The sequence below is a fragment of the Chamaea fasciata genome, unplaced genomic scaffold (genome assembly GCF_029207755.1).
Source record: "Chamaea fasciata isolate MVZ Bird 193981 ecotype frontalis unplaced genomic scaffold, bChaFas1.0.hap1 SCAF_5, whole genome shotgun sequence".
NCBI lineage: Eukaryota > Metazoa > Chordata > Aves > Passeriformes > Sylviidae > Chamaea > Chamaea fasciata.
Window position 1 is genome coordinate 242102 of NW_027094090.1, and position 27173 is coordinate 269274.

General features: G+C 62.9%; 2 protein-coding genes and 1 pseudogene across 3 annotated transcripts in view; all 3 read right to left on the reverse strand.

The window, feature by feature from the left end:
- Positions 1-348: 348 nt before the first annotated feature.
- On the reverse strand, positions 349-6637 carry LOC136289104 (acrosin-like; annotated as a pseudogene).
- Positions 6638-7440: 803 nt separating this feature from the next.
- Positions 7441-8845, reverse strand: ATP6V1F (ATPase H+ transporting V1 subunit F). The gene is made up of 2 exons (XM_066182568.1): positions 8500-8845; positions 7441-8147 (listed from the first exon to the last, which is right to left on the reverse strand). Exons 1-2 carry the CDS (start codon positions 8655-8657, stop codon positions 7946-7948), a joined length of 360 nt encoding a protein of 119 aa, XP_066038665.1. The 5' UTR covers positions 8658-8845; the 3' UTR covers positions 7441-7945.
- A 680-nt stretch (positions 8846-9525) lies between these two features.
- Positions 9526-27173, reverse strand: part of FLNC (filamin C) — a 30605-nt gene continuing 12957 nt past the window's right edge. The window contains exons 19-47 of one of the 2 annotated variants that reach the window (XM_066182548.1): positions 26964-27081; positions 26109-26371; positions 25198-25795; positions 24365-24538; positions 23677-23839; positions 22837-22997; positions 21953-22120; positions 21314-21437; positions 21072-21228; positions 20710-20899; positions 20185-20208; positions 19839-20086; positions 19234-19321; positions 19007-19147; positions 18657-18785; positions 18368-18541; positions 17642-17803; positions 17122-17325; positions 16359-16511; positions 16145-16267; positions 15116-15376; positions 13519-13788; positions 12988-13125; positions 12618-12733; positions 11875-12004; positions 11269-11445; positions 10792-11010; positions 10096-10305; positions 9526-9763 (exon numbers count right to left, since the gene is read on the reverse strand). In XM_066182548.1, the coding sequence (XP_066038645.1) occupies positions 9576-9763; positions 10096-10305; positions 10792-11010; positions 11269-11445; positions 11875-12004; positions 12618-12733; positions 12988-13125; positions 13519-13788; positions 15116-15376; positions 16145-16267; positions 16359-16511; positions 17122-17325; positions 17642-17803; positions 18368-18541; positions 18657-18785; positions 19007-19147; positions 19234-19321; positions 19839-20086; positions 20185-20208; positions 20710-20899; positions 21072-21228; positions 21314-21437; positions 21953-22120; positions 22837-22997; positions 23677-23839; positions 24365-24538; positions 25198-25795; positions 26109-26371; positions 26964-27081 (5271 nt within the window). In that variant the 3' untranslated portion in view covers positions 9526-9575. The remainder of the gene's footprint in view (positions 9764-10095; positions 10306-10791; positions 11011-11268; positions 11446-11874; positions 12005-12617; positions 12734-12987; positions 13126-13518; positions 13789-15115; positions 15377-16144; positions 16268-16358; positions 16512-17121; positions 17326-17641; positions 17804-18367; positions 18542-18656; positions 18786-19006; positions 19148-19233; positions 19322-19838; positions 20087-20184; positions 20209-20709; positions 20900-21071; positions 21229-21313; positions 21438-21952; positions 22121-22836; positions 22998-23676; positions 23840-24364; positions 24539-25197; positions 25796-26108; positions 26372-26963; positions 27082-27173) is intronic. The other variant, XM_066182549.1, reaches the window with a different exon arrangement.

Consider the following 27173-nt stretch of genomic DNA (forward strand, 5'->3'; position numbering starts at 1 on the left):
TTGGACACTTCCAGGGATCCAGGGGCAGCGACACCTTCCCTGGGCATGCTATGCCAGGGCCTCACCACGCCCTGAGTAACAACAACTTCCCAACACCTCATCCAAATCTCCCCTCCTCTAGATTTAAACCATTCCTCCGTGTCCTATCACAACCTGTCAATGCAAAAAGCTGCTCTCCCCCATTATTATAACCTGCTTCAGGCACTGGAAGGGGCACCGAGGTTTCCCTGGAGCGCTCTCCAGGCTGAAGAATGAATGTGAACAGCACAGCAGATGGACAGACAGAGCAGGGACTCTCCGAGCCTGCGGGTGCACTGAGCAGGGCTGCAAACACAATTAATAGTGAACACAGAAACTTTACTTCAGCACCTCAGTCACATCAGCATCGGTGTGGCCGCAGCAGGGGCAGGACAGAGAAGCCTCTGGCCCCAAGGCTACCTTTGCCCCATGGTCCACTGTAGCCCTGGATGCTGCTCATCCTGCTGCTGCTCAAGCTTTTTTGTCCTTCATAAACTGCAGGAAGTCCTGCAGCAGATTCCAGAATTGCACCAGGATCTGGTGTGGGAATGGCATGGGCAGTGATGTGCCCGAGGATGTCACCTCTGGTCTCTGGCTGTACTGAGGGGTCAAGTTGATTTGTTCCTCTGGTTCCTCTTCTTCCTCTGGTTCCTCTGGTTTCACATGCTGCTCAGAGGCCGAGGTGACGACTGGCTCTGGGGCTGGACCAGCTCTTTCTGCTGGGCTCAGGCCCGTCTGGAGCAGGATCCAGTTGTAGAAGTGCTGAGTGGAGGTGTAGATCCCGGGGTGCCTGGCTCTGTCACAGCCTCTTCCCCAGCTGTTCATTCCCACCAGCCAGTAGTAGTCGGCTCCATTGTCCTTGCAGACGAGGGGACCCCCGCTGTCCCCCTGTGCCAGGAGAGAGGGCTCAGGGAATGTGGGGGGCTGCTGCCAACCCCAGGGCTGGCTCCCCTCTCCCAGCCCGGCTCTGGCTCCTCTCTCCCAGCCCACCTCTGGCTCCTCTCTCCCAGCCCGGCTCTGGCTCCCATCTCCCAGCCCGGCTCTGGCTCCTCTCTCCCAGCCCGGCTCTGGCTCCTCTCTCCCAGCCCACCTCTGGCTCCTCTCTCCCGGCCCGGCTCTGGCTCCTCTCTCCCAGCCCGGCTCTGGCTCCTCTCTCCCAGCCCGGCTCTGGCTCCTCTCTCCCGGCCCGGCTCTGGCTCCCCTCTCCCAGCCCGGCTCTGGCTCCTCTCTCCCAGCCCGGCTCTGGCTCCTCTCTCCCAGGCCCAGCTCCGCATTCCCAGCTCAGGAACGCTCTGCTCAGGGGCTGGAGCCTCCAGGCCCTCGGCTGGGAGCAGGTCGGGAGCTCTCCCATCTCTGCACACGGGTCCCAGATGTGCAGAGGACAGATGTTCCGGGGTCACATCCACACTTTGAGTCTGCTGGGGGCACTGGATGGGCAGGACCAGGCCTTCCTTGGGGACAAGGGGTCACAGGGCAGTGACCTGCAGGTGGGAAGGGAGGGGAGGACAGGGGACAGGCCGGGCTGTGTGTGGGGGCTCCTACCTGGCAGGTGTCGATACCACCGTGTGGGTAGCCAGCACAGAGGTTGTCAGCATGGACGGACCCCGCGTACCACGGGCTGCTGTTGCAGAGCTCCGTGTCCATGAGCTGGACCTTGGCCTCCTGCAGCACCATGCCTGATCCCAGAACCGTGGGAATGAGCCCCCATCGCCGCGGTGCTCATCCCCTCCCCTTCCCCGGGCCCGGCTCTGCCCCTTGCCCACGGAGCGATATTGTCCCGCTGTGTCCCTGCTGTTGGCCTGGAGGAGGAGCCGGGCCCATCTCTGCAGAGGCTTCTCAGGCCCAGCAGGAATCGTTCGGCTGGGAAGGGACCTCCCAGCTCAGCCCGTTCCCCGCCCCGTCTCGCCGGGGACTCCTTCCCGCAGCCCGGGCTGCTCCGAGCCCCGGCCCCGCTGCCGTCCCGCGGGCGGACTCTGCCTGCGGCCGCTCCGTGTCCCCGGGGTGCGCAGCTCGCCCTCGGAGCGCACGTCCTGTTGGGGAGCTCACCTTTGGCAAAGTTCCAGCCGGCGATGTAGCAGGATTTCAGCTCCGAGACCCTGAGCGAGGCGTCGGGCACGCAGCCCAGCTGGATGTAGTCGCTGCACTCCACGGGCTGGTCCAGCTCCAGCAGGGCGATGTCGTTCCTCGCCGTGGCGGGCACGTAGTGCTGGTGCACCAGGAGCCTCTGGATGTGTCTCACCGCGGCCTCGGGGCCCGGCTGGCTCAGATCTGCGGCCCCCATCACCACCTCCCAGGCGGACATGCCCTTGAGGAGGCGCCTGGTGGAGAGAGGGGTGACAGGAGCGGAGCCACGGGCTCCAACCTCTCCCGGCCTTCTGCTTCCCAAGGCGGAGAGGGAAGTGGCACGTGGTGCTGTGACCTGGGCGCCTGCCCGTGCTCTGGGCACGTCTCTGTCCCTGCTGTGTCTTACCCGGCCCTGGCGAAGCAGTGTGCGACCGTGAGGACCCACCGGGAGCTGAGGAGGACACCTGCACACATGTGCCACGTGCCGTTCTGCCAGGTGGCCTGGATGCTGACAATGCCAGGCCAGGCCCCTGCCTGGACACCGGTGCCACCCATGGCAGGAGATGTGTCAGCAGGAGAAGCCATGGAGTTGTAGTCAAGTGCAGAGCTGTGGTCAGAAGCCATGGGCCGGAGGCCGCAGGTGCCCCTGGAAGCACAAAGCCATCACTGCCCTGCTTGGTGGCTGCTGCTGCTTTGCTGCTGCTCAGGCTGAAGGTTCCACCTGGTGCTGAGTGGCAGCAGGGCCAAAGACCCCCAAGGGGCATCTGTCCTCCTGGTTCTGCCAGGGAAGTCCCCAAGTGTTCCTCCAGCTCCCTCCCAGCCCCTCGGACCACTCACCTGCAGCTGTCCCAGGTGCCCCCCACGGGCCAGGCCAGGGCCAGCAGGACGAGCGCCCACAGAAAAACCATCGGTGCCAGTGCAGGTGGCAGCAGCCAGAACCGAGGTGTCACCTCCAGTGCAGCCACCAGCACAGCACCCACAGCCTTTGTGGTGCTCACAGTGCCCCCGGCCCAGGGCTGCTGTCACAGAGGGGCATGGCAGGGAGGGGCGGCACAGAGTCATAGAGACGTGGAATGGCCTGGCTGGAAGGAACTTGAATGACCACCCAGTGCCATCCCTCTCACAGGCAGGGACATTCCACTATTCCAGGTTGCTCCCAGCCCCAGTGTCCAGCCTGGCCTTGGCCACTGCCAGGGATCCAGGGGCAGCCACAGCTGCTCTGGGCACCCTGTGCCAGGGCCTGCCCACCCTCACAGTCAGAAATTCCTTCCTAACACCTCATCTAAATCTGCCCACCTTCCGCTTAAGGCCATTTTTCTTGTGTCCTATCACTACATGCCCTAGTCCTAAGTACCCCTCCAACCTTTTTCTAAGCCCCCTTAAGTACTGGAAGGGGCACCAAAGTCTCCTGGAACCTTCTGTTCTCCAGGCTGACCAGCCATAACTGCCTGTCGTGCCCTTCTTCCCACCCTGAATGAACATTTTAAATGTGGTGATCCTCACTGTAAAACAGCAGTTCTCTGCCAGTTCACACACATTAGCCTTTTATTTATGTTTATTTAAATCCATTTCATAAAGGTATCTGACTGATTAAATACCTCAAGAAATGGAAGTTTCTATTTTTTCCTCTGTAATTTCTTGAAGTATTTTGTGGGAGGACGGGTGAGGGTAGAAAGATAACAGTATGAAATTATAGGGGAAAATACGGTTGCTGCTCTCTGGATGGAAGGCAGTCAGCACACCTGATCTCCCTCACACAACACAGTCCAAGAGAATCACCTGCTGCCCATTCTATGGGATGAGCCCTGGACACAGGACTTGAGGTGTGGCCCCACCAATGCCAAATTCAGGGGGACATTCACTTCTTCCTCACTAGCTCATTTTTCGGCACATATGGACAGGCCGCTCCTGCACCTTAAAGATTTCCTTCTTAATGTATGCCCAGCCTTCCTGGGACCCTTTGTTTTTAAGGGCTGCTTCCCAAGGGACTTTCCAAATCAGTGTCCCAAACTGGCTGAAGTTCACCCGCTGACAGTCCAGTGTAGAGGTTTTGCTGACACACCTTGTTACTTCACCAAGGATTGAAAACTCCTCCGTTTCATTGTCACTGTCCCTGGGATGGTTCCAACCACCACATCTTCCAGCAGCCCTTCTCAGTCTGCAAACAGCAGGTCCAGCAGGGCCCCACCCTTGCTCAGCTGCTCACCTGAGTCAGTTCTCTTCCACTCATTCCAGGAACCTCTCAAGACTGTCTCCTCTGCACTGTGTTGTTTCCAGCAGACATCCGGCAGGTTAAAGATTCCCACAAGAACAAGTGCTGGCAACCACGAAACATCAGCCACCGCTTTATAGAATAATTCATCTGCCTCTTCATCGTGGTTGGGTGGTCTAGAGCAGACTCCCACCAGGATATCTGCCTTGCCAGCCTTCCCCTTGATTCTCACCCATGACCACTCGACCTTATCATCACTGCCACTAAGTTCAAGACAGTCAAAACACTCCCTAATATGCAGAGCCGTCACACCACCTCTCCTTCCTCACCTGTCCCTTCAGAAGAGCTTGGAGCCATCCATTGCAGCATTCCAGCCATGGAGTCATCCCATCACAGTTCCATGACAGCAACTACATCAGAGCTTTGCTGCTGCATGACGGCCTCCAGCCCCTCCTGTGTGTTGCCCACACTGCTGCATTGGCATAGACGCCCTTCAGTGAGGCTTTTGATCTCTCCCCAACACTGGCCTGCTGTCCCCAGCTTCATCTCTAGTGAGCGTGGTCTCATCCCCTTCTCCCTTCTAACCTAGTTTAAAGCCCTCTCAATCAGCCCTGCAAATTCAAAGGTTGGAACCCTTTTGCCTCTTCTAGAGAGGTGAACCCCATCTGTCTCCAGCCTGGTGTTGTACAAGCCACCTCATGTTCAAAAAACCCAAAGTTCCACCAGTGGCACCAGTCTTTAAGCTACTTTTTGATCCATGGGTTTTTCTGTTCATTTTGGCATTCATCTTTACTATTGAAGGAATCGACACCACCACCTCTTGTCCCTTGTGCTCTTGTCCTTTCAACCAGGCATCCCAGTGCCTTGAAGTCCTCTTTTGTTACCCTGATACTTTTCTCATCAACCTCATCCCTGCCGACCAGAACGAGCAGTGGGCAGCAATCGCTGGGCTGAAGGAGCCCAGGGAGTCTCTCAGCAATATCCTGAGCCTGGGCCTCAGGGAGGCGGCAGATTTCCCTGTGGGATGGGTCTGGTTGGCATACAGGGTCCTCAGTTCCCTTCAGAAGTGAATCACCCACGACAACCACCCTTCTTTTTTTCTTAGTAACTGCAGCTGTGATCTGGGAGACCCACTAGGTCAACCTTCCAACCTTCCTCTCCACTCTCATCTGCCTGACCCTCAAAATTCAGCACCTCGTATCTGTTCTGCAAGAGCACCTGGGAAGGTGAGGGAAGCCAGGAGGGAATTCTTCTACCTCCCCAATCAGGGACATGTTTCCATTCCCCAGCTTTTAGGTCTCCTCCTGCCTGATGGCAAGAGGGTCAGGGCTACTCTGACTCTTGCTGAGCTTTCATGCACTGCATTTCTCTCCTGGATGGAAGCGTGCAACTCCACCGGTCTATTTCTCCTTCGCACTCCCTGATAATCCTCAGCCTCTCTACCTCCTCTTTAAGGTCCTGCACCTGTTCGCACCACATGCAATGTTGTTTCCACTATCCTCCAGCAGCAGCAGCAGGCTCAGACACGCCCTGCAGCCAGAGACCTGGGCAGCTGGTTGTTTCTTGGGGAGCTCTGTTTGGGTCTCCACACTCCTGCCAGCAATGGCTTTTGTCAGGGTGTAAACTACCACTGGGTCTAATCAAGTCGGGTAAGTGGAAAAAGCAATGCACACCTGAGGTGAGCTCACCGCTAAGAGTCAGGAGGGTGCCTGTGCCCTCCTACACACCGGGCTGCTTTAACTGCCACACCATGTCCTGCTGCTGCTCCACGTCCCGTTTGCCTGCCCCAGTAACCACGCTCTGGGTCACCTGCACTCCCGGAGCCATTTCCATCCCCTGTGCTGCCCCTGGCAGTGCCCCCTCTGTGCCTGACTGGCTGCCAGAGCTCCTGAGTCCACACAAATCTCTCACCTGAGGGGATTGCCCCAGTTCATACAAATATCTGAGGGGGGATCCCACCAATCCCCACGATCTCCCCAGGGTGTGAGGATGGTGCCAGACACAGCAACAGGACAAGGAGCCAGGCGCCGAGCTCCAATACTCACAGCTCAGCATGAGGCAGAACTTCCCTCCATCCTGGAATGGCCAAGCCCTGGGACAGCTGCCCAGGGAGGGTGCAGAGTTTCCCTCCACGGAGACATCCCAACCCACCTGGACAAGTGTCACCTGCTCCAGGTGATCTGGGCAGGGGTTGGGCTGGATCATCACCAGAGGGCCCTTCTCACTCATACTGTTCTGGGATTCTGTGTGTGTGTGTGACACCTGTGTGGCCTGTGTGAGACACCTGTGTGGCCTGTGTGAGACACTTCTGTGTGTGTGGCATCTGTGACAACTGTGTCCGTGTCCACCTGTGCCCACCCTTGCCCACCCACCCACTGCATGCCCCAGCATGGCCACCACCCAGGTCCCCCAGAGATGTGGGTTCCCCCTCAAGCCCCCCCAAGCCTCGGGGACCCCTCCATGTGTCACCTCAGTCCGCAGGGGCACAGCAGGGGCTGCTGAGGGGGCGTAGGGCCCATGGGGACATGGAGGATGGGAACAGAAACATGGGGGCAGGGCTGGGTGGACGGGGCCCTCAGACCAATACCCCTCAGGCCCTGGGGATCCCTGTGGGGTGCAGGGGCTCATCCCTGCTGTCCCCTCGAGGGCGGGGGTTATGGAGAAGTCTCAGGGTGCTCCTGTGCCCTGAGCCCTCCATGTCTCTGTCCCCCCGTGCCCCATTCCATGTCCCTGTGCCACATCCTCAAGTCCCCCCCATTTCTGTCCACCCCCTGCCCCCATCCCCCACAGCACCCCACAGAGCAGAGCAGACAATGAGTGGTGTCAGCGCATGTTGGGGACACTGTCAGGGAGACGCACGGGGGACACAAATGACGCTTAGGAACCAGGGAAGGACAATAAATAACCTTCCCCCCAGGTTCTGCTGGGGCTGAGGAGGCTGGGGAGGAGCTGGGGGAATGGTGACAAGGTCACAGTGACAACTCCCAGTGTCCTTGTGGTGTTCCTTTGCCCCCCCCCGGGTGTCCCTCCCTGCCTACAGGCAGGATCTGGCAGGATTCAGCAGGATACAGTGGTGGCACTTCCCCATCACGGGACACGGCTGAGACACAGTCACGGGTCACCCACAAGGCCCCCGTGGCTCCCTCAGAGACACCCCAGGTTCCCCGTGTCACCCTCAGACCCAGGGGGAAACCACAGCCCCCCCAGCACCCGAAGGACACCCCGGGAACCCCAGGGACCCCCCAGCAGCACCCTGGGACGGGCTGGGGACTTCTTGGGGTGGGGATCCCCAGGCACGAGGTGGGCCGGGGGCCCCTGGGTGGGTTTCCCTGGGGTAGAGACCCCCAGGGCCCAGTTTGTAACCCCGGGGGGTGCCGGGGGCTGTTCTGGGGTACGAGGGAGGGCTGTCACAAGTTGTCGAGTGGGAATAAGTTGCGGGAGCGGTGGGAAGGTACCGGGGACTGTCTGGGAGCGCCTGGGGGGCGCTGTCACCCGTGGCTGGGTGCAAGGGCCACGGGCACCGGGCGGAGGGGACAGTCTGGGGGAGCCGCGGGGGTTTGCACATACCGGGGGTATCGGGGAAACTGTCTGGGGGAGCTTAGAGGGGGATCCGGGGCAGTGTCGGGAGGGGTCGGGGGGTCCTGAGGGGCTCTATCGCAGTTCATCAGGTGCGAAGAGCCCCCGGGCGCGGCGCAGCACCGAGTCCCGGGCCGGGTCGTAGGGATGGTCCTTGGAGGGGATCTCGAGCACCGCGGGCAGCGCCCGGGCGTGGGCTGCGACCGCCGGCCGGATCTGCTCCGCCAGCGCCTGCGAGATGAGGATCATGCCCACGTCCTCCCGCGCCAGGAAACCCCTGCCAAGAGGGGAAAATGGGAGAGTGAGGGGCACAGAGGGCCCACCGTGGGCGCCCCAGGGAGGGGGGACACGTTTCCCCTTGGACCCCCGGATCCCCTAAACACTCCTGGCACCCTGACCCGAGACTCCTGCGAGCCCTCTCCCTCTTTTCCAGGAACTCTGTGACCCCCCCAACCCCCAAAACCTGCCTGGAACCTCCTCCGAGACCCCACTAGGGACTCACAAGACCACCACAGAGACCCCTCAGACACCTCCCAAACCTTCCCGACCCTCCTGACCCTCCTGAGACAGCCCAGGCCCCTCCTCAGACCGCCCCGTGCCCTCCGGGCCGCCTTCCCCCCACAACACACCGGAACGTCTCCTCGATCTCGGCCAGGCTTGTTTCCTTCTCCACCACCAGGAAGTTGGGCCGCCGGTGTTTGTCCAGCTCCCCGATGCCGCCCAGCAGAAACCCGGTCACCGTGTCCTCGTCGCCCATCACGGCGATCAGCTTCCCGCGGCCCGCCATGCCCGGGGCCCGCTCGGTACGGAATCCCGATGCAGGGATCGGGACCCTGGGAGGAGAGCCGCTGCCGGGAGCCGGCGGGATCGGGCTGCGCCGCCGGCAGCGGCCGTCGGGACCGGGAGCGATCCGGAACGACCGGAACCCGCCGCCGCTTCGGGCTCCGCCGCTTCCGGGTCCCGCCGCCTCCGCGCCCCCGATCGCCCCGCCCACCGCTGCCCCGGCAACGCACCCGAGCCCCGCCCACCGCCGTGGGAGGAGCCCCGCCCCGCGCCGGCCGCGCCCCTCCCGCGTCCTCGCCACACCCCCTCCCGCTGGCCCCGCCCCGTGGCCGCGCGCATGCGCAGTGCGCCGTGCCCTTGAGGGGACGCGGGGCGCTCCCCTGCACAGCGCCCCCTACCGGACGGCGCGGGCCCCGCAGGGCAGTTCGGACCGCGCTGTTCGAGACCCCCAGAACCCCCCCGGACCCCCCAGGCCACGGCTCTTCTGCCATGGAATGCCCCTGTGACCCCCTCAGGACTCCGGCATTCTGCCCCAGACCCTCCCAGGCCGCCTCCAGTGTCCTGTTCCAGAACTCACCATCGCACACCAGGATCTCATAATCCCACTCTGCAGCCCCGCAGAATCCGCCCCCCCCACGCCCCCCAGCACCAGGACGTCCTGCTCTGGACCCCCTCGGGCCCATCATCCTGCCCCGGACCTCCAGGACCACCCCCAAACCCTTCTGTGCTGTTCTGGACACCCCAGGATTCTGGTGTCCTGCTCAGGACACCCCGGCTCTGGTGTCCTTCCCCAGAGTCCCCCAGGACCCCGGCACCCTCCGAGCCCCGCTCCGTGTTGTGTCCCCGTCATCACTCAGACCACTCTTCCTCTCCCAGTGCTTTATTGACAGGCCCGGGACCCTCTGGTTTCCCCAGGGGGGTCTCAGGCCGCAGTGACACGGAAGGGGCTCCCCGGGACGTCGCGGTCACCCCAGCGCAGCAGCAGCACGTACTCGCCGCGCTCCCGCACGCTGTAGGTCACCGTGTAGATGCGGTTCCCCTCGTGCTTCACGTGCACCTCCTCGCACGGCGCCTTGGGGCCGTGCACCCCCACCAGCAGCATGTTTGTGCCTGGGGGGGACACAGGGCGGGTGAACCCTGAGCTTGAGACCCCAGGGTCACCCCGAACTTCCCCCCCCTGCATCCCAGACCCTCCACCAGACTCCCCCCTTACCCACCCCATCGCCTCCCAGGACCCCCAGGCCCCCCTTTAACCTACCCCATTCCTTCTCAAGACTCCCTAGAATTCCCTGAACACCCCACAGACCCACCACCTCTCCTCCAGGCCCTCACAGGACTCCCCTGGGAGCCCCTGGCCTGCTCTGCTGAGCCCCCATCTGCCCTTCCAACCCCGTGCCCCTCCCAGCCACCCCAAGCCCCCCAGGACCCCCAGTGCCCCTCACCGGCCTTGCTGCAGTCCACGGTGAAGTGGTTCTTGTGGCCCAGGCGGGCGGCTGCCAGCCCTGGCCCCCGGGCCACCACCTGCCCGGCGTCCGACGGGGCCTTGGTGACCCCCCCAAAGGCAGGGGGGCCCCGCGACCCCGCCCTCACCACCGGCTCCACCAGCACTGTCGAGGTCTCGTGCAGACTGTGCCCGCCCGACAGCCGTGGGCCTGGGGAGTACAGGGGGGACACGGTCAGCCCCCACCATGGGGACAGCCCCCATCACACCATAGTGGGGGAACATGAGGACATCTTTTGGGGACTACCCCCCCTCCCCCTGGGACCCCCACCATGTCATCCTGGGACTCCTACCCCATGTCACCCCCAGGATCCCTTGACACCACCCTAGGAACCCCCCAACTCATGTCACCCTTGGGGTCCTCCAGGGTGGCCCTCCTGCAACCCTCCATCATGCCCATCATTGACCCGTTGTCACCCCACACTGGGGACCCCCATATTCTCCTCCCCCAATCTCCCTTATCCATGCCCCCCATCCCTGTGTCAACCCCCACCCCATCTGTACCAGTGACCTTGGCCTTGAAGGGGCTGCCCATGATGTGGTGGGGACTCCTCCAGTATCCGCATGTTCCCTTCGGTTCCCGTGTCCCCGCTAGTTCCCATATCCCTCCCCATCCCCAAGTCTCCTCCGTTCATACCCGTGACCTTGGCCTTGAAGGGGCTCCCCACGATGTGGTGGGGGCCCCCGTACTTGATGGAGATGAGGTAGTTGCCAGGGGCCATCGGGGTGTAGGTGACGCGGTGGCCCTCAGGGACCTCAGTACAGTCCAGCTCCACTTTGGAGGGGCCGTCAATGGTGACAGCCAGTGCTCCTGCCCCTGCATTGGCTGTCTGCACCAGGAACTCTGAAGGCACCCCTGGGACACGGACATGGGGATGGCATCATGAGGGGGACGCCAGGACGCCGCTGTGGTCACCACCCCTGGCCACGTTCCCATCATGGCAGCTCCCATGGCCACATCCCCACTGCCACCACCACGGCCACATCTCCATCGTGGCTCTGTCCCCACCACCATTTCACGGCCGTGTCTCTCCTGCCGCCACCACAGTTGTGTCCCTGCCCCCACTCCCCTCCCACAGCCATGTCCCTGTCCCTGTCTCCACAGCAGTGTCACCTGTGCGGCCACCCTCGAGGCCCGGCCCAAAGGCAGTGACGAGCCCGGGGTCCCCAGCCTGGCTCTGCTCGCCCACGCGGATGTTGAAGGGGCTCCCGGGCACGTGGCGTCCGTTGAAGCGCAGGTCGATGGAGTGGACACCATTCTCTCGTGGCAGGAACCCCAGGGCGTACCGGTCTGGGGGACACAGACATGTCACCGGGTGCTCGTGTCCCTGTGTCCCCACACTCCCATGTCCCCACACCCCTGCTCTTGTGCAGCAGGAACCCCAGTGCGTATCAGGGGGACACAGCTATGTCCCCATATTCCTGTGTCCTCACATCCCATGCCCCCTGATCCCTGTGTCCCCACATCCCATGCAAGAACCCCAGTGTGTCCTGGTCTGCGGGATGCCATCACGTCACCGTGGCCTGTGTCCCCATGTCCCTGTGTCACTCTGTTGCCATACCCCGTGTCCCCATGTTCTCAAGCCCCATGTGCCCACATCATGTCCCTATGTCCTGTGCCCACAACCCCACATCCACAGACCCAATGTCCCCGTGGTGTCCCCGCAGTGTTCCCGTGGTGTCCCCGCAGTGTCCCTGCGGTGTCCCCATGTCCCCTCACCGCTGTCCAGCTCGGACACGTAGCACTCCTCCACCACCCCTGCAGGCGTGTGCACTTTGGCGTCGATGACCCCACGGGCCCCGTTCAGCTGCACCGCAAAGGACGCCGGCTGGTTCACTGCCACTGTCTCCTGTGGGGACACCACGGTGGCATCAGGGACGGGGGAGACAGAGGGGAACCATGAATGATGCCAGTTGGGTCACCCCAGGGAATGGGGAGACATGAGGGGGGTGGAGGACACAATGGGGGGCAGTGGGGCAGGGGGAGCAACATGAGGCCCAAGGGTGACACAGGGGTGCAAGGTGGCCCAGGATTAATGCAAGGGACACGGGGGTGGCACCAGGGAGGGTGCCAATGGTGACATGTGGGAGAGAGAGGTGGCTCCAGGGAACCCCAAGGGAGACAAAGGGGCGACACAGTGGTCCCAAAGGTGACAGAGGGGTGCAATGTGACACAAGGGATGTGAGGCTGGCACCAGAGAGGGTCCCAAGGCTGGCATGGAGTGGCATAAAGGTGGTCTAGGGGTGACATGAGGGAGAGAGAGATGGCCCCAAGAATGACAGGAGGGAGGGAGAAGTGGCCCTAGAGAGTCCAAGGGTGCCACAGGAGACCCAAAGGTGGCACACAGTGGGCTTCCCAAGAGTGCAACAGGGGCTTAGAGCAGCCCAGAAGTGACCTGGGGACCTGGGGACATCTGTGAGCCCAGGGGTGCCCCAGGGTTTCACAGGGGGTGTCCCCAGTACCTGCAGGCTGGTGACAGTGAGGCGTCGGGCATCATCAGAGTGGGAGGCGACAGGGACAATAAAGGGGCTGTCAGGGATGTGCTCCTCGTTGAACTTGATGGACACCTCGTAGTCACCTGGGGGACAGGGGACAATCAGGCAGGTAGCCCCCACATGGGGACACCTTCCCTTGGGAACACCTATGCACAGAGACACCACTCATAGGGACACCCTCCCTTGGGGACACCCTCCCTTGGGGCCACCCTTAACTGGGGATACCTTTGCATGCGGGTCCCTCCTCACGTGAGGGTCCTGCGGCCCCAGCCCCAGGCTGAGCGCCGTGGGGGACGTTAGGGGTGGTTGGGGATGTTGGACTACAGCCCCCCCTCACCTGGCTCCTGCACCAGGTAGGAGACGCCACAGGAGCCATCCTTGCGGTCCTCAAAGGAGATCTCAGCCTTGCTGGGCCCCTCGACAGCAATGGAGAGTCCCCCCGCACCCGCCTCACGCGTCCAGATGCTGAACTCAGCTGGGGGGGAGGCGGGGTCACCGGGGTCACCCTGGCCCTCAGTGGCACCCCAGGACGGTGACACCGAGCACAACCTGCACCCGCCTCCCCATGGCACCCAGACCCCCCCAACAGCACCCATGACCCACCCATGGCACCACACAGACCACCCGTAACCCCCCCATTGCCCCCACACCCAGCTGTACCCAAATCCCCCATCACAGCACCCTGGATTTCATCAACACACAGCACCTACCCCCCCACTGCCGCCCACACCCCAATAGCACCCAGACCCGCCCACACATCCCCCCAATAGCACCCACCCCTCATTGCCCCCACATCCCCATCACTCCCACACCCCATATCCCCCCAGTCGCCCCCATCACCCCCCGTACCTGGCAGACCCCCCCGTACCTGGCGTGCCGGCCACAGCGCGCTGCAGGCCCGTGCCCCCCGCACGCACCTTGTGGGCGCCACCCTCGCCCAGGGGCCCCACGGTGAACTGGAAGGGGCTCCCGGGCACGTGCTGCCCCCGGAACTTGACGCTGACCGTGTGGGCGCCCGTCTCCTGGGGCACGAAGCGCACGCTGTACACCCCCGCGCCCCCTGGCACCACCTCGGCCTCGCGCCGCTGCCCCGATGGGCTCAGCACCTGCGCCGACAGCTCCTGCGCTGATGCCTCGCCTGCAGGTACAGCCCACGTCACCTTGGGCGCCCCAACACCCCACAGGCACCCCAGTGTCACCCCAACACCGTATCGCTATGGCATCGCAGCTCCTGCACCACCATGTCACCCTGCAGGCACCTGGGCACCCCAATATCACCCCATTGTCACCCCACCACTGCGCCGCTATGGCATCCCAGCACCCCATCACTATATGGCCCACTTGTCATCCTGTCCCCAGGGCACCTTGTCACCACATCACAGCATCATCCTGCACCCCTGCACTCTGGCCCCTCTGCACCCCATTTCCTTATCACCGCGTCACTATGGTACCCCAGCACCTGTCACTGGGGGCACCCTGTCATGCTCTCACCATGGCACCCTGTCACCCCATCAAGCCATCACCCTGGCACCACAGCACCCATGCATCCTGTCACCAGGGCACTGTGTCATCCTGTCACCCCAGCATCCTGTCACTCTGGTACCAGGGCACTGGGACACCCCATTGCCCCGTCACCTTCTCACCACTGTCCCAAAGGCTCCCTGGCACGCTAGCACCCTGCTACCCCACCACCAGGGCACCCTTGTCACTGTCACCCCACCACCCTGCCGCCAGTGTGCCCTGATGCCCCAACACTCACCAGAGCCCACGTACCCCACTGGCTGGGTGCACCCCACCCCGCGAGTGTGCCCCTCATGCACAGGACACAAGCACTTGTCAGCATGCACACGCAGACATTCACACACACGCACACACCCTTGTGACACTGCACACTCATGCCGAGGGCACCCACAGCCCTCTGGGCTGAGCACACACCCCATAAGCAGGTGTGCACCTGCCTGTGCAAAGAGCCAGCATTGCCCCCCACCTCTGCACGCAAACCCGTGTGAAGGGCACCCCCCCGTCAGCACAGCACTCCCCACACGTGTGCCAGGGAGTCTGTCCCAGGTGTGTCCTGGGCACACGCAGGCGGCCCTTGTGTGAGCACACGCAGCCCTGTCCAAGGGCACTCCTGTGGCAAGTGTGCCCAGTTGTCATGCAAGCCCACTTCCCTGCAAGCCAGCCACTGTCCCAGCACAGTGCCCAGCCCACGCACCCCCAGGCCTCGTGCACACCCAGCCCTCGGGCAAGCACAGCTCTGTACAGACGGACACTGGGGCTCCAGTGCACCCAGCCCTTGAGCAGACACACTTCCCTGCGCTGACGCTCTGCTCATGCACACCCGCCCCTCATGCAAGCCCAGTGCCCTGCGCACCCGGCCCTCACGCACACCCAGCTCTCGTGCAATCCCACTTTGCTGCACGCCCCCGTGCACACCCCGGTACAACCCCCGGTGCAGGACGCACCCTCGTGTGCGCGCGCGGGGGCTGCGAAGGCGCCGATGCCCTCGCGGGTCCCGAAGGCCCCGAAGGCCCCGAAGGGCTCCGGGGGGGCCCGGGGGAAGGCGCCGCCCACGCGGGTCGATTCCTCCACGTGCACCTCGCGCGTGGTCTCCCCGCCGCGCGTCTTGCTGATCTCCGTGCGCTCCGTGCGCGTGTACGTGTGGCTGCTGCGCGTGAACGTGCGCGTCAGCCGCTCCTGCGCCGACACCATCTGGAACCAGTTCCCTGGGGAACGCCCCGCGGGGACACAGAGGGACGGTGCGGACACATGGGGACACGTGGGGACGACCGGATGTGGGCACGGGTGGGGGAACAGCAGGATGCACAGATGGGGACACAGGAGGATATGGATAGTCAAGGGGATGAATGGACACAGGGATGGATGTAGTGATGGGCGGAGGTGTGGATGGGTGGAGACATGGAGGGATGGAGACAAGGATGGACACAGGAATGATGGAATCATGATGGGTGGAGACATGGGTGGTCACACGGTTGGAAGTAGAGGATGGCGCAGGGAGGGGTGGACGCAGGGATGGATGTAGGGATGGTTGCAGGGATGGATGGAGCCAAGGGTGGATGAAGACAGAAATGGACACATGGATAGACGTGTGAATGGACACACAGACAGACATGGATGGAGGTATCAGTGGGTGGTGGCACACAGAGGGATGCATGGACACAGGCACAGACACACAGAGGGACAGACATGGACACAGACACACAGAAGGGAGAGAAAGAAGGAAGGAGAAATCAGAGCTGGAATGGCTGAGATGCATCTCCATCCCCATGGCCCACAGAGCAGGAGGAGGAAGAGGATTAGGATGGAGAAGAGGGAAGAAGGGGAGGAAGAGAGGAGCATGAAGAGAAGGAAGAGAGGAGGATGAAAGATGGAGTAGAAGGAAGAGGAAGAGGAGGAGAAGAAGGAGGAGAAGGGAGGGTGGGAGGAGGAGGAGGGGGCAGGAGGAGGAGAATGAGAAGGAAGGCCAACCCTACCTGGGATCTTAAGGTTGAGGTCGCAGGTGCTGCCAACAGTGGCGATGGAGGGCGCCTGCCGCCGGCGTGTGATGCTCTCCTTAATCCGCCCCTCACCCGTCACCTTCACCGTGAAGGGGCTCCCTGTGGGACACAGGGACCCGTCACCCCTGGGGATCCTAGCATCCCCTCCCCACCACAACCCTCTGTCCGCCCATGTTTCCCCCAGCCCCACCTGGGACATGTTTGTCAGCAAATTTGATATTGATGATGTAGTTGCCGGGCTCGGTGGGGCAGTAGGTGACTTTGCAGGTGCCATCCTCCATGTCCTCGCAGTTAATGTCCACCTTGCTGGGACCCTCAATGGACAGGCCCAGCCCACCGTAACCTGGGTGGCCATGGGGACATGATCAGAGCTGTCCCATGGATGCTGTCCCTGTCCTGGTCATGGTCACATCAAGGCCACAAGCCCAAACTGTCCGTGGTCACCACCCAATCCCAGTCATCACCCCGATCCTGTCCATGGCCATGCCATGCCCATAATCATGGCCACCAACCCATCCTGTGCTGGCCACAGCCATGGCATGGCCTTAGCCACCTTTCACCTGGGCATTGGCCATGCCACCACCATGGTCACCATCCCACTCAGATGAAGGTCACACCACAGTCACCACCTCATCCTGTGCTGGCCGCAGCTGTAGCATGGCCATGGTCCTTAAACCATCCTGGCTATGGCCACAGCACCACCACAGCCACCACCCAACCCCAGCCACAGGGACATCCTGCCCTGGCCACGACCACCACCACCATCCATCCCTTCCTGGCCACATACAGCCTTGGCCACCATCCCATGTGGCCATAGAACACCACAGCAACAACCACAGCCACCACCTCATCCTTGGGTGGCCACAACCAGCACATGGTCATGGCCATCACCCCATCCTGCCCTTAGCCATGGCTACCACCTCCCCCACGGCCATCCCCCGCCATGCCCTCACCAGCACTGCGTGTGTCCACGATGAACTCGGCCACCTCGAAGGTGTGGCCCTCCAGAAGCCCCTGGCCCCACACCTTGACCCGGCCGGCATCACCAATCTCTGACTGTCCCACCAGGATCTTGAAGGGGCTGTTGGTGACGTGCTGCCCGCTCTTCCGCACACTCACCACGTGCTCGCCCACCTCCTTAGGTGTGAATGAGATGCCTGGAGAGGACACAGAGGTCACACACCACCATCAGACTTGGCCACCACCCATGTACCATCCCCGGCCCCTAGCCACCACCACCAGCCCCTGGCCACCACCATCAGCCCCTGGTCACCACCCAAGTCTCCTGGTCATGGCCACCAACCCCCTGCTGATCCAATGCCATAAGGTCACCCATTCCTGAGACCCCATAGTCCCACTGTTCCCTGTCTCAACAAGTCCCCAGGTCCCACATCCTCCTCTCATGTGCCAGATCTCCTGTGCCCACATCTGCATGTCCCTGTGTCCCTCTGGTGTCCCCGTGTCCCTGCACACCGATGTGGCGGTTGGGTAGCCTCTTGAGCAGGCAGGGCTCCTCGTTGCCCGAGGGTGCACGGATGGTAGCTGCCAGCAGGCTCAGGTCTGTCTCTGCGATCTTCAGGGACACATCAGTGGAGGTGCCCACATTGAGCTGCGACGTGCGCATGGAGTCGTCCCCTGCAGAGATGCCATTGGCAGGGACGTCGGCCCAAGGTGGACGACAAGATGGATAGGACCCCAATGGCCATGGAATGATACTCCCAAACCCCCACAAGGCCCCAGTGGACATATGGAGAGGGTGCCCAGAATCAGGGGTCGCTCAAAGATGTGAGAACAGGCCATGGATAGAATCCCCATAAGGTATACATGGCCTTCTGATGGGGTCCTCAAAGCTCCATGACATCCCCACGGCCATAGGTTGGGGTGTCCAAGACTTCACAGTGTCCCCAAGGCCATGGGAGGGGGGATCCTGGTGGCCAGGGATGGACAAGAGACACCACAGCTGTCCCAACGGCCCTGGGGCAAGTGTGCCCATTATCCCACAGGTGTCCCCATGACCATGCCATGGTCTCCATGACCCACAGGTGCCCTCATGGTGATTCAAATGCCCCCACAGGTGCCCTCATGGTCATGACTCCATAGATGTCTCCATGGCCAAGCAGGCACCCCCATGGCCATGTGGAGGCCACAAGGGCCCCCAGAACTCCCCTAGCCCCCACCGTGCCCCCCAGCCTGTCTCACCAGTGATCTTGGCAGTGAAGGGGCTGCCTGGGATGTGTTTGTCATCAAAGCGCACAATGATGCTGTAGTCGCCAGGGGCTGTGGGCAGGTAGGACACGGTGCATGTCCCGTCCTTGTTGTCCTGGCAGGTGATCTCTGCCTTGGAGGGACCTTCAACTGCTAGCGACAGCCCACCTGGAGGCACAGGGGTGGTCAGGAGGCACCAGACAAGGGGTGTCAGGAGGCACCAGGGGTCTCCAGCCCCTCCTGGTGGCACTGGGGGGTCCCCATGACCTTGGCCATCACTCACCCTCGCCAGCATCCTTGGTGACAATGGTGAATGTGCATGGCTTGTTGACCATCCCGTGGCTCAGCCCAGGCCCATAGGCACTGACATGGCGTGGGTTGATGGCATCCACGTAGAACTGGAGGGGACTCCCTGGGGACACAAGGAACAATGGTCAGAGACCCATGGGGACACCCCAACCTACAGGTGACCAACCATGGACCGCACAGAGATACTCTACAGGGACATTCCACGCCACGGTGAGAGCCCGACCCACAGGAGTCCAATCAGGGCATAGCTGTATCAACCTTCCTCAGCCACCTCCCAGTGGTCCCCAGTGCCCCCCAGTGTCCCCAGTGCCCCCAGTGGCTCACCGGGGATGTGGTTGCCATCGTAGCGAATGTCCATCTCGTGCAGCCCCTTCTCGGAGGGGGCATAGTGCACTGTCACTGTCCCGTCCTTGTTGTCGGTGATGCTGGGCCGCGCCGTCTTCCCCGAGGGCATCCGCACCTCACCTGAGGGTATTCTGTCAGTGGGGGCACCAAGAGGGGGGGCTGGTGCCTGAAGGGGTGGTCCCTGTCCCCACAACCCTGCACTGTACCTGTGATCTCACCCTTCTGCACCGTGAAGGGGATGACGAGGTTAAAGGGCCGGAGGTTCTCGGTGGTGGCTGGGGGCTCCTCTGTGGCCTGATCATGGGGCAGAGAGGGAGGATGAGAATCCCCACGGTGGGCTCCCAGCCCTGGTCATGATCCTCATGACCTCCAAATTCCATGGTGTTCATCAACCCCCATATTCCCAACCCCCAGCACCACGACCCTGGCCCCATAGTGCCCAGCATGGTCCATCCAGCCCCACAGTGCCCACCATGGTCTCCCAGCTCTCTCAGCTCCATAATGGCCACCATCATCCTGACACTGCTCCACCATGGTCCCCCAGTTCCATAACTCCCGTCATGGTCACCCAACTCCTTGCCCCTTGGATCCACCACAGTTTCCCAACGCCACGGCCCCACCTCTCTGCCTCGCAGCACCCACCATGGTTATCCGACCCCACGGTTCCCATCACAGTCCCAACTCTCTGCCCCATGGCACCCACCATGGTCTCCCAGTTCCATGCTGCCCACACCATAGTCCCCCAAAGTCTGACCCGTGGTGCTCATCACAACCCTCCCAGATCCCCAGCGCCCCCCAGCGCCCCACCCACCATGACATGGAAGGGGCTGTTAGGGACGTGCTCCCCGCCAAAGCGGATGGTGATGACGTATTTGCCGGGCTCAGGTGCGGTGTAGAAGATGTCAAAAGTGCCGTCGTGGTTTTCCACCACGTCCACATCCAGCTCAGCACCATCAGGTGTTGACACCTTGCAGGTGACCTTGCCCTGTCCTGCCGCCTTTGCATCCACCGTGATCACCGTCTCCTCCCCGATCTGGATCGTGGGGCCCAGGCAGGCACCTGCGGGGGATGGTGGGGTCAGGGCCACGGGGGGACTCCAAACCTATCCCCCAGCTGCCTCCTCCCAGCCCCCCAACTGCCCCCCTGGCACCACTTACCCAGTCCATGGCCCCCAATGGATACTGCAAGAAAGACCAGGGAGAGCGGTGAGAAGGGGTTGGGGGGCTGGTTGGGGGACCGGGGGTGCCGAGGGGGCCGGGGGGCTCCGGGGGGGCCAGCACATCCTGTCCTGGGGGCACCCGCTCATCCCCACTGCGCCGTGGGGCAGGTCTGGGGGCGGTGGGAGGGGTGCTGGGGGGCAGCAGTGGGGCAGCGGGTGTGCTGGGGGGCAGCCATAGGGTGGTGGGGGGTAAGGCAGGGGTGTCCGGGGTGGGTGCTGTGGGACAGCAAGGGGAAACTGTGGGTCAGTATTTGGATGTTGTGGGGCAGGAGGGGATGCCGTGGGGCAGGAGGGGATGCCATGGGGCAGGAGGGATGCTGTGGGGCAGGGAGGGAGGGGTGCGGTGGGGCAGCGAGGGGACATTGTGGGGCAGTGAGGGGATGCTGTGGGTCAGCGAGGGGATGCCATGGGCCAGCAAGGGGATGACATAGGTCAGCATAAGGACACTGGGGGGCAGCCCCACCTGTGACGAGGCACTTGCTGGCGTCACCAGAGGGCACGGCGAGGACACGGAAGGGCGATGCGGGGATCTCATCGCCCCCGTACTTGACAGTGCTGGTGTAGCGCCCCGGCACATCGGGCACGTAGGACACTGTGTAGGTGCCGTCCCCATTGTCCCGGATTGATGCCTTCTTGGGCTGCCCCTCGGGGTCCTGCAGGCAACCCCCATCAGTGCCCTGTGCTGGGGGCACCCTGTGGGGCTCAGCACCCCATGACTCCCCCATGCACTGACCAGGATCTGGACTGTGAGCAGCCCTTCACCCCTCCTCAGTGTGTCCCCCTGCAACCCCCACACTCCCCCACATCTCCCCCTCATACACTGACCAGAATCTGCACCGTGAGCAGTCCCTCGCCAGCGTCACGGGCATCGATGGTGAATTCCACGGGGAGGCTGGCAGGGATCCCTCCCGCACTCAGCCCGGGGCCACTCGCCCGCACCTTGCTGGCATCGTGGGTGGGCAGCGCCGTCACCTTGAAGGGGCTGGGGGAAGCAGGGAGTCAGGAGGGTGCCGGGATCTCCAGGTTGCGTGGGGATCCCCCTCTGCCCACCCGAGGTGGGGTCTCACCTGCGTGGCACCTCCTGTCCCCCGTACTTGACAGACACGGTGTAGGGCCCGTCAGTGGCTGGGGTATAGGTGACCTTGTGGGTGCCATCACCATTGTCTCGGATCTCCACTGGCTCCGGCAGTCCTGTGGGGCAGTGGGATATGTGGGGTGGGGACACGGGAGGCAGGGGCATGTGTGGGACTGGAGAACATGGAGGGTACAGAGCAGCATTAAGGGCACAACCTCCCTGGGCAGGGAACTCCATGGAGCAGGACACTCTGGATCTGAGTATCCATGAGGAGGGCACCCCATGGACTTGGACACCCTATGAAGAAGGGCATCCATGGGGCTGGATGTCCTATGGGGTAGGACACCCCATGGAGCAGGACATCCATAGGTAGGACACCCTATATAACAGGGGACACCATGAGGCAGGACACTGTATGGAACAGGGCATCCATGGTGCTGGACTATCCGTGAGGCAGGACACCCTAGGGGGCAGGACTCTCTATAGACTCCCCACAGACCCTCCATAGACTCTCTATGGGATCCAAGGAGCAGGACATCCTATGGATTAGGACATTTATGAGGCAGGACTCCCCAGAGGTCAGGACACCCCACAAGACACAGGCCCCCCTGCCTCCCATGTCCCCACGTACCAGTGGGCCCCAGCAGCGTCACCTCAAGGGCTGCGTGTCCCGCGGCACTGACGTCCACGGTGAAGCTCTGGGGCAGCCGTGCCCGGACACTGGGGCCCAGCCCTGGCCCTGAGCACGTCACCTTGGAGGCGTCCACAGCGTCCCGCACTCGCACCCGGAATGGGCTCCCTGTGTGGAGAAGGGGGTCAGTGCATGAGGGAGGCAGCATGGGGCAGGGTAGGGTGGGGATGGGTGCAGCGTGGCCACTGCCAGTGTCAGCGTGAGGTCAGCATGAGGACAAGGTCAACATGGCCATGACATCAACAGGGGCACAGGGACAGCACAGCCATAGAGTTGGTGCGTCCATCATGTGCATGGGCACTTTGTGGGGCCAGCGTGCTCATAAGGTCAGTGGCCATGGGGTCAACATATCCATGGGGTCAACATATCCATAGGGTCAACATGGTTATGGGTTCAAAATGGGCATGGGGACAACATGACCATGAGGTCAACATGGCCATGGGGTCAATGTGAGCCGAGAACAACATGACCGTTGGTCAGTGTCAGTGTGGGGAAGGGCTCAATGTGGGCATGAGCACAGTGTGGGGTCACCGTTGTCACGGGGTCAACACGTCCATAAAGTCAGCATGGGAACAAGGAGAGCATGGTCATGGAAATAGTTTGGGCAGAGGCTCCACATGGAGTCAATGTGGCCATGGGTCAGTGTGACTTTGGGGTCAGTGTGGCCATGGGGGTACCAAAGCCATGGCCACGGGGACAGCACAGGCAGGGGACAGCTTGGCTGTGGGGCCACCGTGGGTGGTGTCACCACAGTGAAGCCCTGTGACCAAAAGATGACAATCAGGACCACTCCCCCCACCCCCTGTCCCTGTGTCCCCCCGCACCGGGTATGGGGTGGCCGCCGAAGGTGATGTTGACGTCGTAGTCACCAGGTGTGAAGGGGACATACTCCACTGCACAGCTCCCGTCCTTGTTGTCCTTGCAGGACATCTTCGCCTCTGAGGGACCCTCGATGGCCAGGCCCAGCCCCCCGGTGCCCGCGCCCCTGGGGACATGCCACCACTCAGAGAGGTGACACAAGCATGGTGGGGGCAGGGGGAACAACAGCCATGGTGGGGAGATGGAGGTGCCACCTCCATGGCAGGGGGAGGGAGGTGCCACCTCCCTGCCAAGGGGACAGAGATGCCGTCCTGGTGACATGGGATGGAGATGGCACTTTCATGGCAGGGGGTGGAGATGCCTGTTTGGTGATGTGGGATGGAGGTGGTACATCCATGGGAAAGGACACAGGTGGTAGAGGATGCAAGAAGTTGGATGTGGGATCTCTGTGGCAGAACATGGAGATGCCAGAGTGGTGGGACAGGATGGAGGTGGCGAGTTAGTGACATGGAATAGAGGTGGGACATGCACATGAAGGGCACAGGTGCAAGAGGATGGTGGTGGTACTTCCATGACAGGGGGTGGAGATGGGGGGCTGGTGGCTTGGGATGGAGGTGATATCTCTGGAGGGGGGAATCCACAGGTGTGGGAATGAAGGGACTCGGGATTGGTGCCCACCTGGTCTCCACACTGAAGCAGGGGGCCATGCCCACCCCAAACCCCCCAACACGGACAGCATGAGGGGTCGGTGGGTGAGGAATAGGGCGAGGGCAGGGGATTTGGAAGGCAGGGGTTGGGGGGCTTTGGGGAGCAGGGTTGGATTGGGGCTGGGGGTCAGCACCCACCTGGTCTCCACAGTGAAGTGGTTGGCTGTGCCCACCAGGCCGCCCTCCAGACCGGGGCCATGCGCCCGAACACGTGTGGGGTCACAGCCCTCGGCCACCCCCACACGGAACGGGCTCTTGGGGACCGCCACGTCATCGTATGTCACCTCCACCAGGTGCAGTCCTGCGACAGGGACACCATCACACACTGCCCAGGGAGGGGGAACAAGGGGTCTCTGGGGTGGGGATTCTCAGGGAATTTTGGGGATCCCTGGGTGGGGTTTGGAAGGTCTTGCGGGCTTTTGGGATCCCTGGATGAGGTTTTGGGGGGAGGCTGGGAGTCTGTGGTTGGGATTTGGGAATGTCTCAGGGGGCTTGGGGGTTCCTGGTTCTGGGGATCCAGGGGGAATTGAAGGGGTTCCCCACTTGGATGTGGTATGGGAAGGTCCCTCTCTTAGGGTTCCTCATGAGGAATGGAGGATGCCTGGCCAGGAGTTGGGGTCCCAGTGGGGTGTTGGAGTTCGGTGTGGGAGCAGAGTCCCTGGGGGAGCTCACGGTCCCTGGAGGTTCCCGGGGTGTGTTGGTGTTCCCTGGGGGTTGGGCGTCCCTAGGGGTTTGGGGGTCCCCTGGGGATGTCTGTGCTCTCCAAGAGGGCCTGGGGGTGCCCGGGGGTGTTGGGGTTCCCAGGGGGGTTGTGGGGATCCCTCACCCTCCTCGAAGGGTGTGTACTCCACGCGGTAGGTGCCATCGCCAAGGTCGGTGACGAAGGTGTCGATGGGGGTCCCTGAGGGGTTCAGCACCCGTGCCCGGACGTGGGGTCCCCCGGCAGGGGCCAGTGCCCGCGCATCCACCGTGAACTCAGTGCCCACCTCCCGCAGCACCCCTGAGGGGTACAGGGGGGTCAGGGGGGCCCAGAGCTCACCTGGGGGTCCCTTACAGCTCCCTCTGAGAGCCCACAGCCCCCTCAGCACACACAGGGGCTTCAGGGGGGAGCTGGCACACCCTTGGGGTCCCACCCCACACCCCCTGCACCCCCAGAACTTCCCCCCAGGAATGAGAGGAAAACCACAGGGACCCCTGGGCAGTGGTGGGGGCAAGGGGGACAAGGGGAGGAGAGATGCCTGTGGAGTGCCCAGGAGAGCTCCCTTTTGAGAGGATGTCCATGGGGAGGAGATGTTGGTGACCATGGGAGTGTCCATGGCCACGGGGCTGTCGATGCAAGGGCGAGTTGCCCATGGAGGGATGTCCACGGGGTACCCAGTGATCCCCCACATGAGAAGGGCAGTCCATGGGGTGCCCATGGGGAGGGGATGCCCATGGGATTGGAATGCCTGTGAGTGGGGATGTCCACCGAGAGGGGTACCCACAGGGACAAGGTGCCCATGGGGATGCCCATGGAGCAGAGAAGCCTGTGCTGGTGTCCTCAGGGGTACCCAGGAGGAAAAGATGCCCACAGGTCTGGGATGCCCATGGGGAGAAGGAGATCCCACCCAAGGGAAAGAGGCGCCATGGTGAGCAGCCCCTGCGTGGCCCCTCCCTCACCTCGCGGCTCCACGCCTTTGCCGTAGACCTTGACGCTGCTGGTGTCGATGGCCGGGTCCACGGTGACGCGCACGGGGCAGTTGGGCACCGGGAGGCCGCCGTAGTTGATGGTGATGGTGTAGGCGCCGGCGCAGGCCGGGGTGTAGGTGATGGCGTAGGTGCCGTCGCGGTTGTTCTGCACCAGCACCTCGGCCTTGACGCCGGCCTCGGAGCGGATCTCGATGGTGAGCTCGGCCTCGCCGGCCTGCGAGCAGTCCACGGAGAAGACGGCCGCCTCCCCGGCGCGGCCGCGCTCCAGCCCCGGCCCCGACGCCGTCACCTTGGCCGGGTCAAAGGGCGCCGTGACCGCGGCCGTGAAGGGGCTGCCCGGGATGTGGCGCCCAGCAAAGAGGATGTTGATGTGGTACTCTCCGGGCGCCGTGGGCAGGTAGGACACGGCGCAGGAGCCGTCCCCGTTGTCCTGGCACTCGATCTTGGCCTCGCAGGGCCCCTCCACTGTCAGCCCCAGCCCCCCACTGCCCGCGCCCTGCGTGGCAATGGAGAAGGGTGCTGGGACCCCAACACGGCCGCCCTTCAGCCCTGGCCCCGAGGCCACCACCTGCAGGCACAAGGACACGTGGGGGTCAGGGGGAACACAGGGACAGATGGAGGTCAAAAGGGACACGGGGACAGATAGGGGTCAGGAGGACAGGTGGGGGTCAGCGGTCCCCATGTGACTGCCCTGCAGCCCCAGCCCCGAGGCCACCACCTGCTCGCACAGGAACACGTCGGGGTTGGGGGGACGTGCAGGGGTTATGGGGACACGGGCACACGTGGGGCTTGTGAGCGGCACGTGGGGGTCAGGAGGGCAGAGGGACACACAGGGCTTGGGACACACACATCCCTGTTGCACGCACGTGTGCCACGCTCACCTTGGAGGGATCAGGGGGCAGCAGAGCCTCCACAGGGAAGGGGCTGCCTGGAACCGGGTGCCCATCGTAGGTGACCTCGACACGGTGTGGCCCCTCCTCGGAGGGCGTGAAGCTGACGGGGTGGGGACCCCCGGGGGGCGCAGGCCCCACTGTGCAGGGCACGGGGCGCCGCGAGGGGCCCGTCACCTTCACCTCCAGTTGCCCCTGGCCTCCTGCACCCTGTGCCTCCACCTGGAACTCCTGCACCTGCCCCACCTCCGCCTCTGCAGGGGGAGTGGGGGGTCAGAGGGGCACCCCACACCTGGGGTGCCCCCTGACCAACGGAGGACCCTACACCCAGATGTGTCCCCCAGATCACAGGGTGGGGGGTGTCTATCCCAGGGTGTGTCACTTCCCCCCAGGGGTGTCCCCCATATCCAGGCTCTCCTCACAGAGCATGTGTCCCCCCACACCCCCACACGTCTGTCCCCCATATCTTGGTTGCTCCCACGCACAGATGGTCCCAAACCTCTCCTACTAGAGTGCCCCCCACCCACCTTTGGGGCCCCCAGGCTGCACTCCGTGACCAGGGTGTGTATCCCTCACGCAGGTACCCCCACACACAGTGTCCGTGTCCTCATGTGCCCTCACCCCACCTGAACCCCACACCCAAGAGTGCCCTCCCCCAGCACGCCCCCACATTCAGAGTGCCCCCCAGGCTGATCCCCTCACCCAGGCGTCCCCTCCAAGGTCTCTTCCCCCAGGGTGCTCCCACTGCTCAAGTGTCCCTGCCAGGCCCGCCCCCACCCTACACCTCATGCAGTGTGCTCCCCTCCCTCGGTGTCCCCCCGCCATTCCCCCAGCGCGGCCACTCACTGCTGTTGAGTCCCTGCACCTTGACCTTGCCCAGCTGCAGGGGGGGGGCCACAGTGACTGGGAAGGGGCTCTTGGGGATGGGGTCCCCCCCATAGGTGACCACCACAGACAGGGGGCCCTGCAGGAACAACTCCACTTCAGGGTGCTGCCAGGGGACCCCCCCACAGCACCAGTCATGGGGCAGAGGGCAAACACGCACGGGATGGTGCA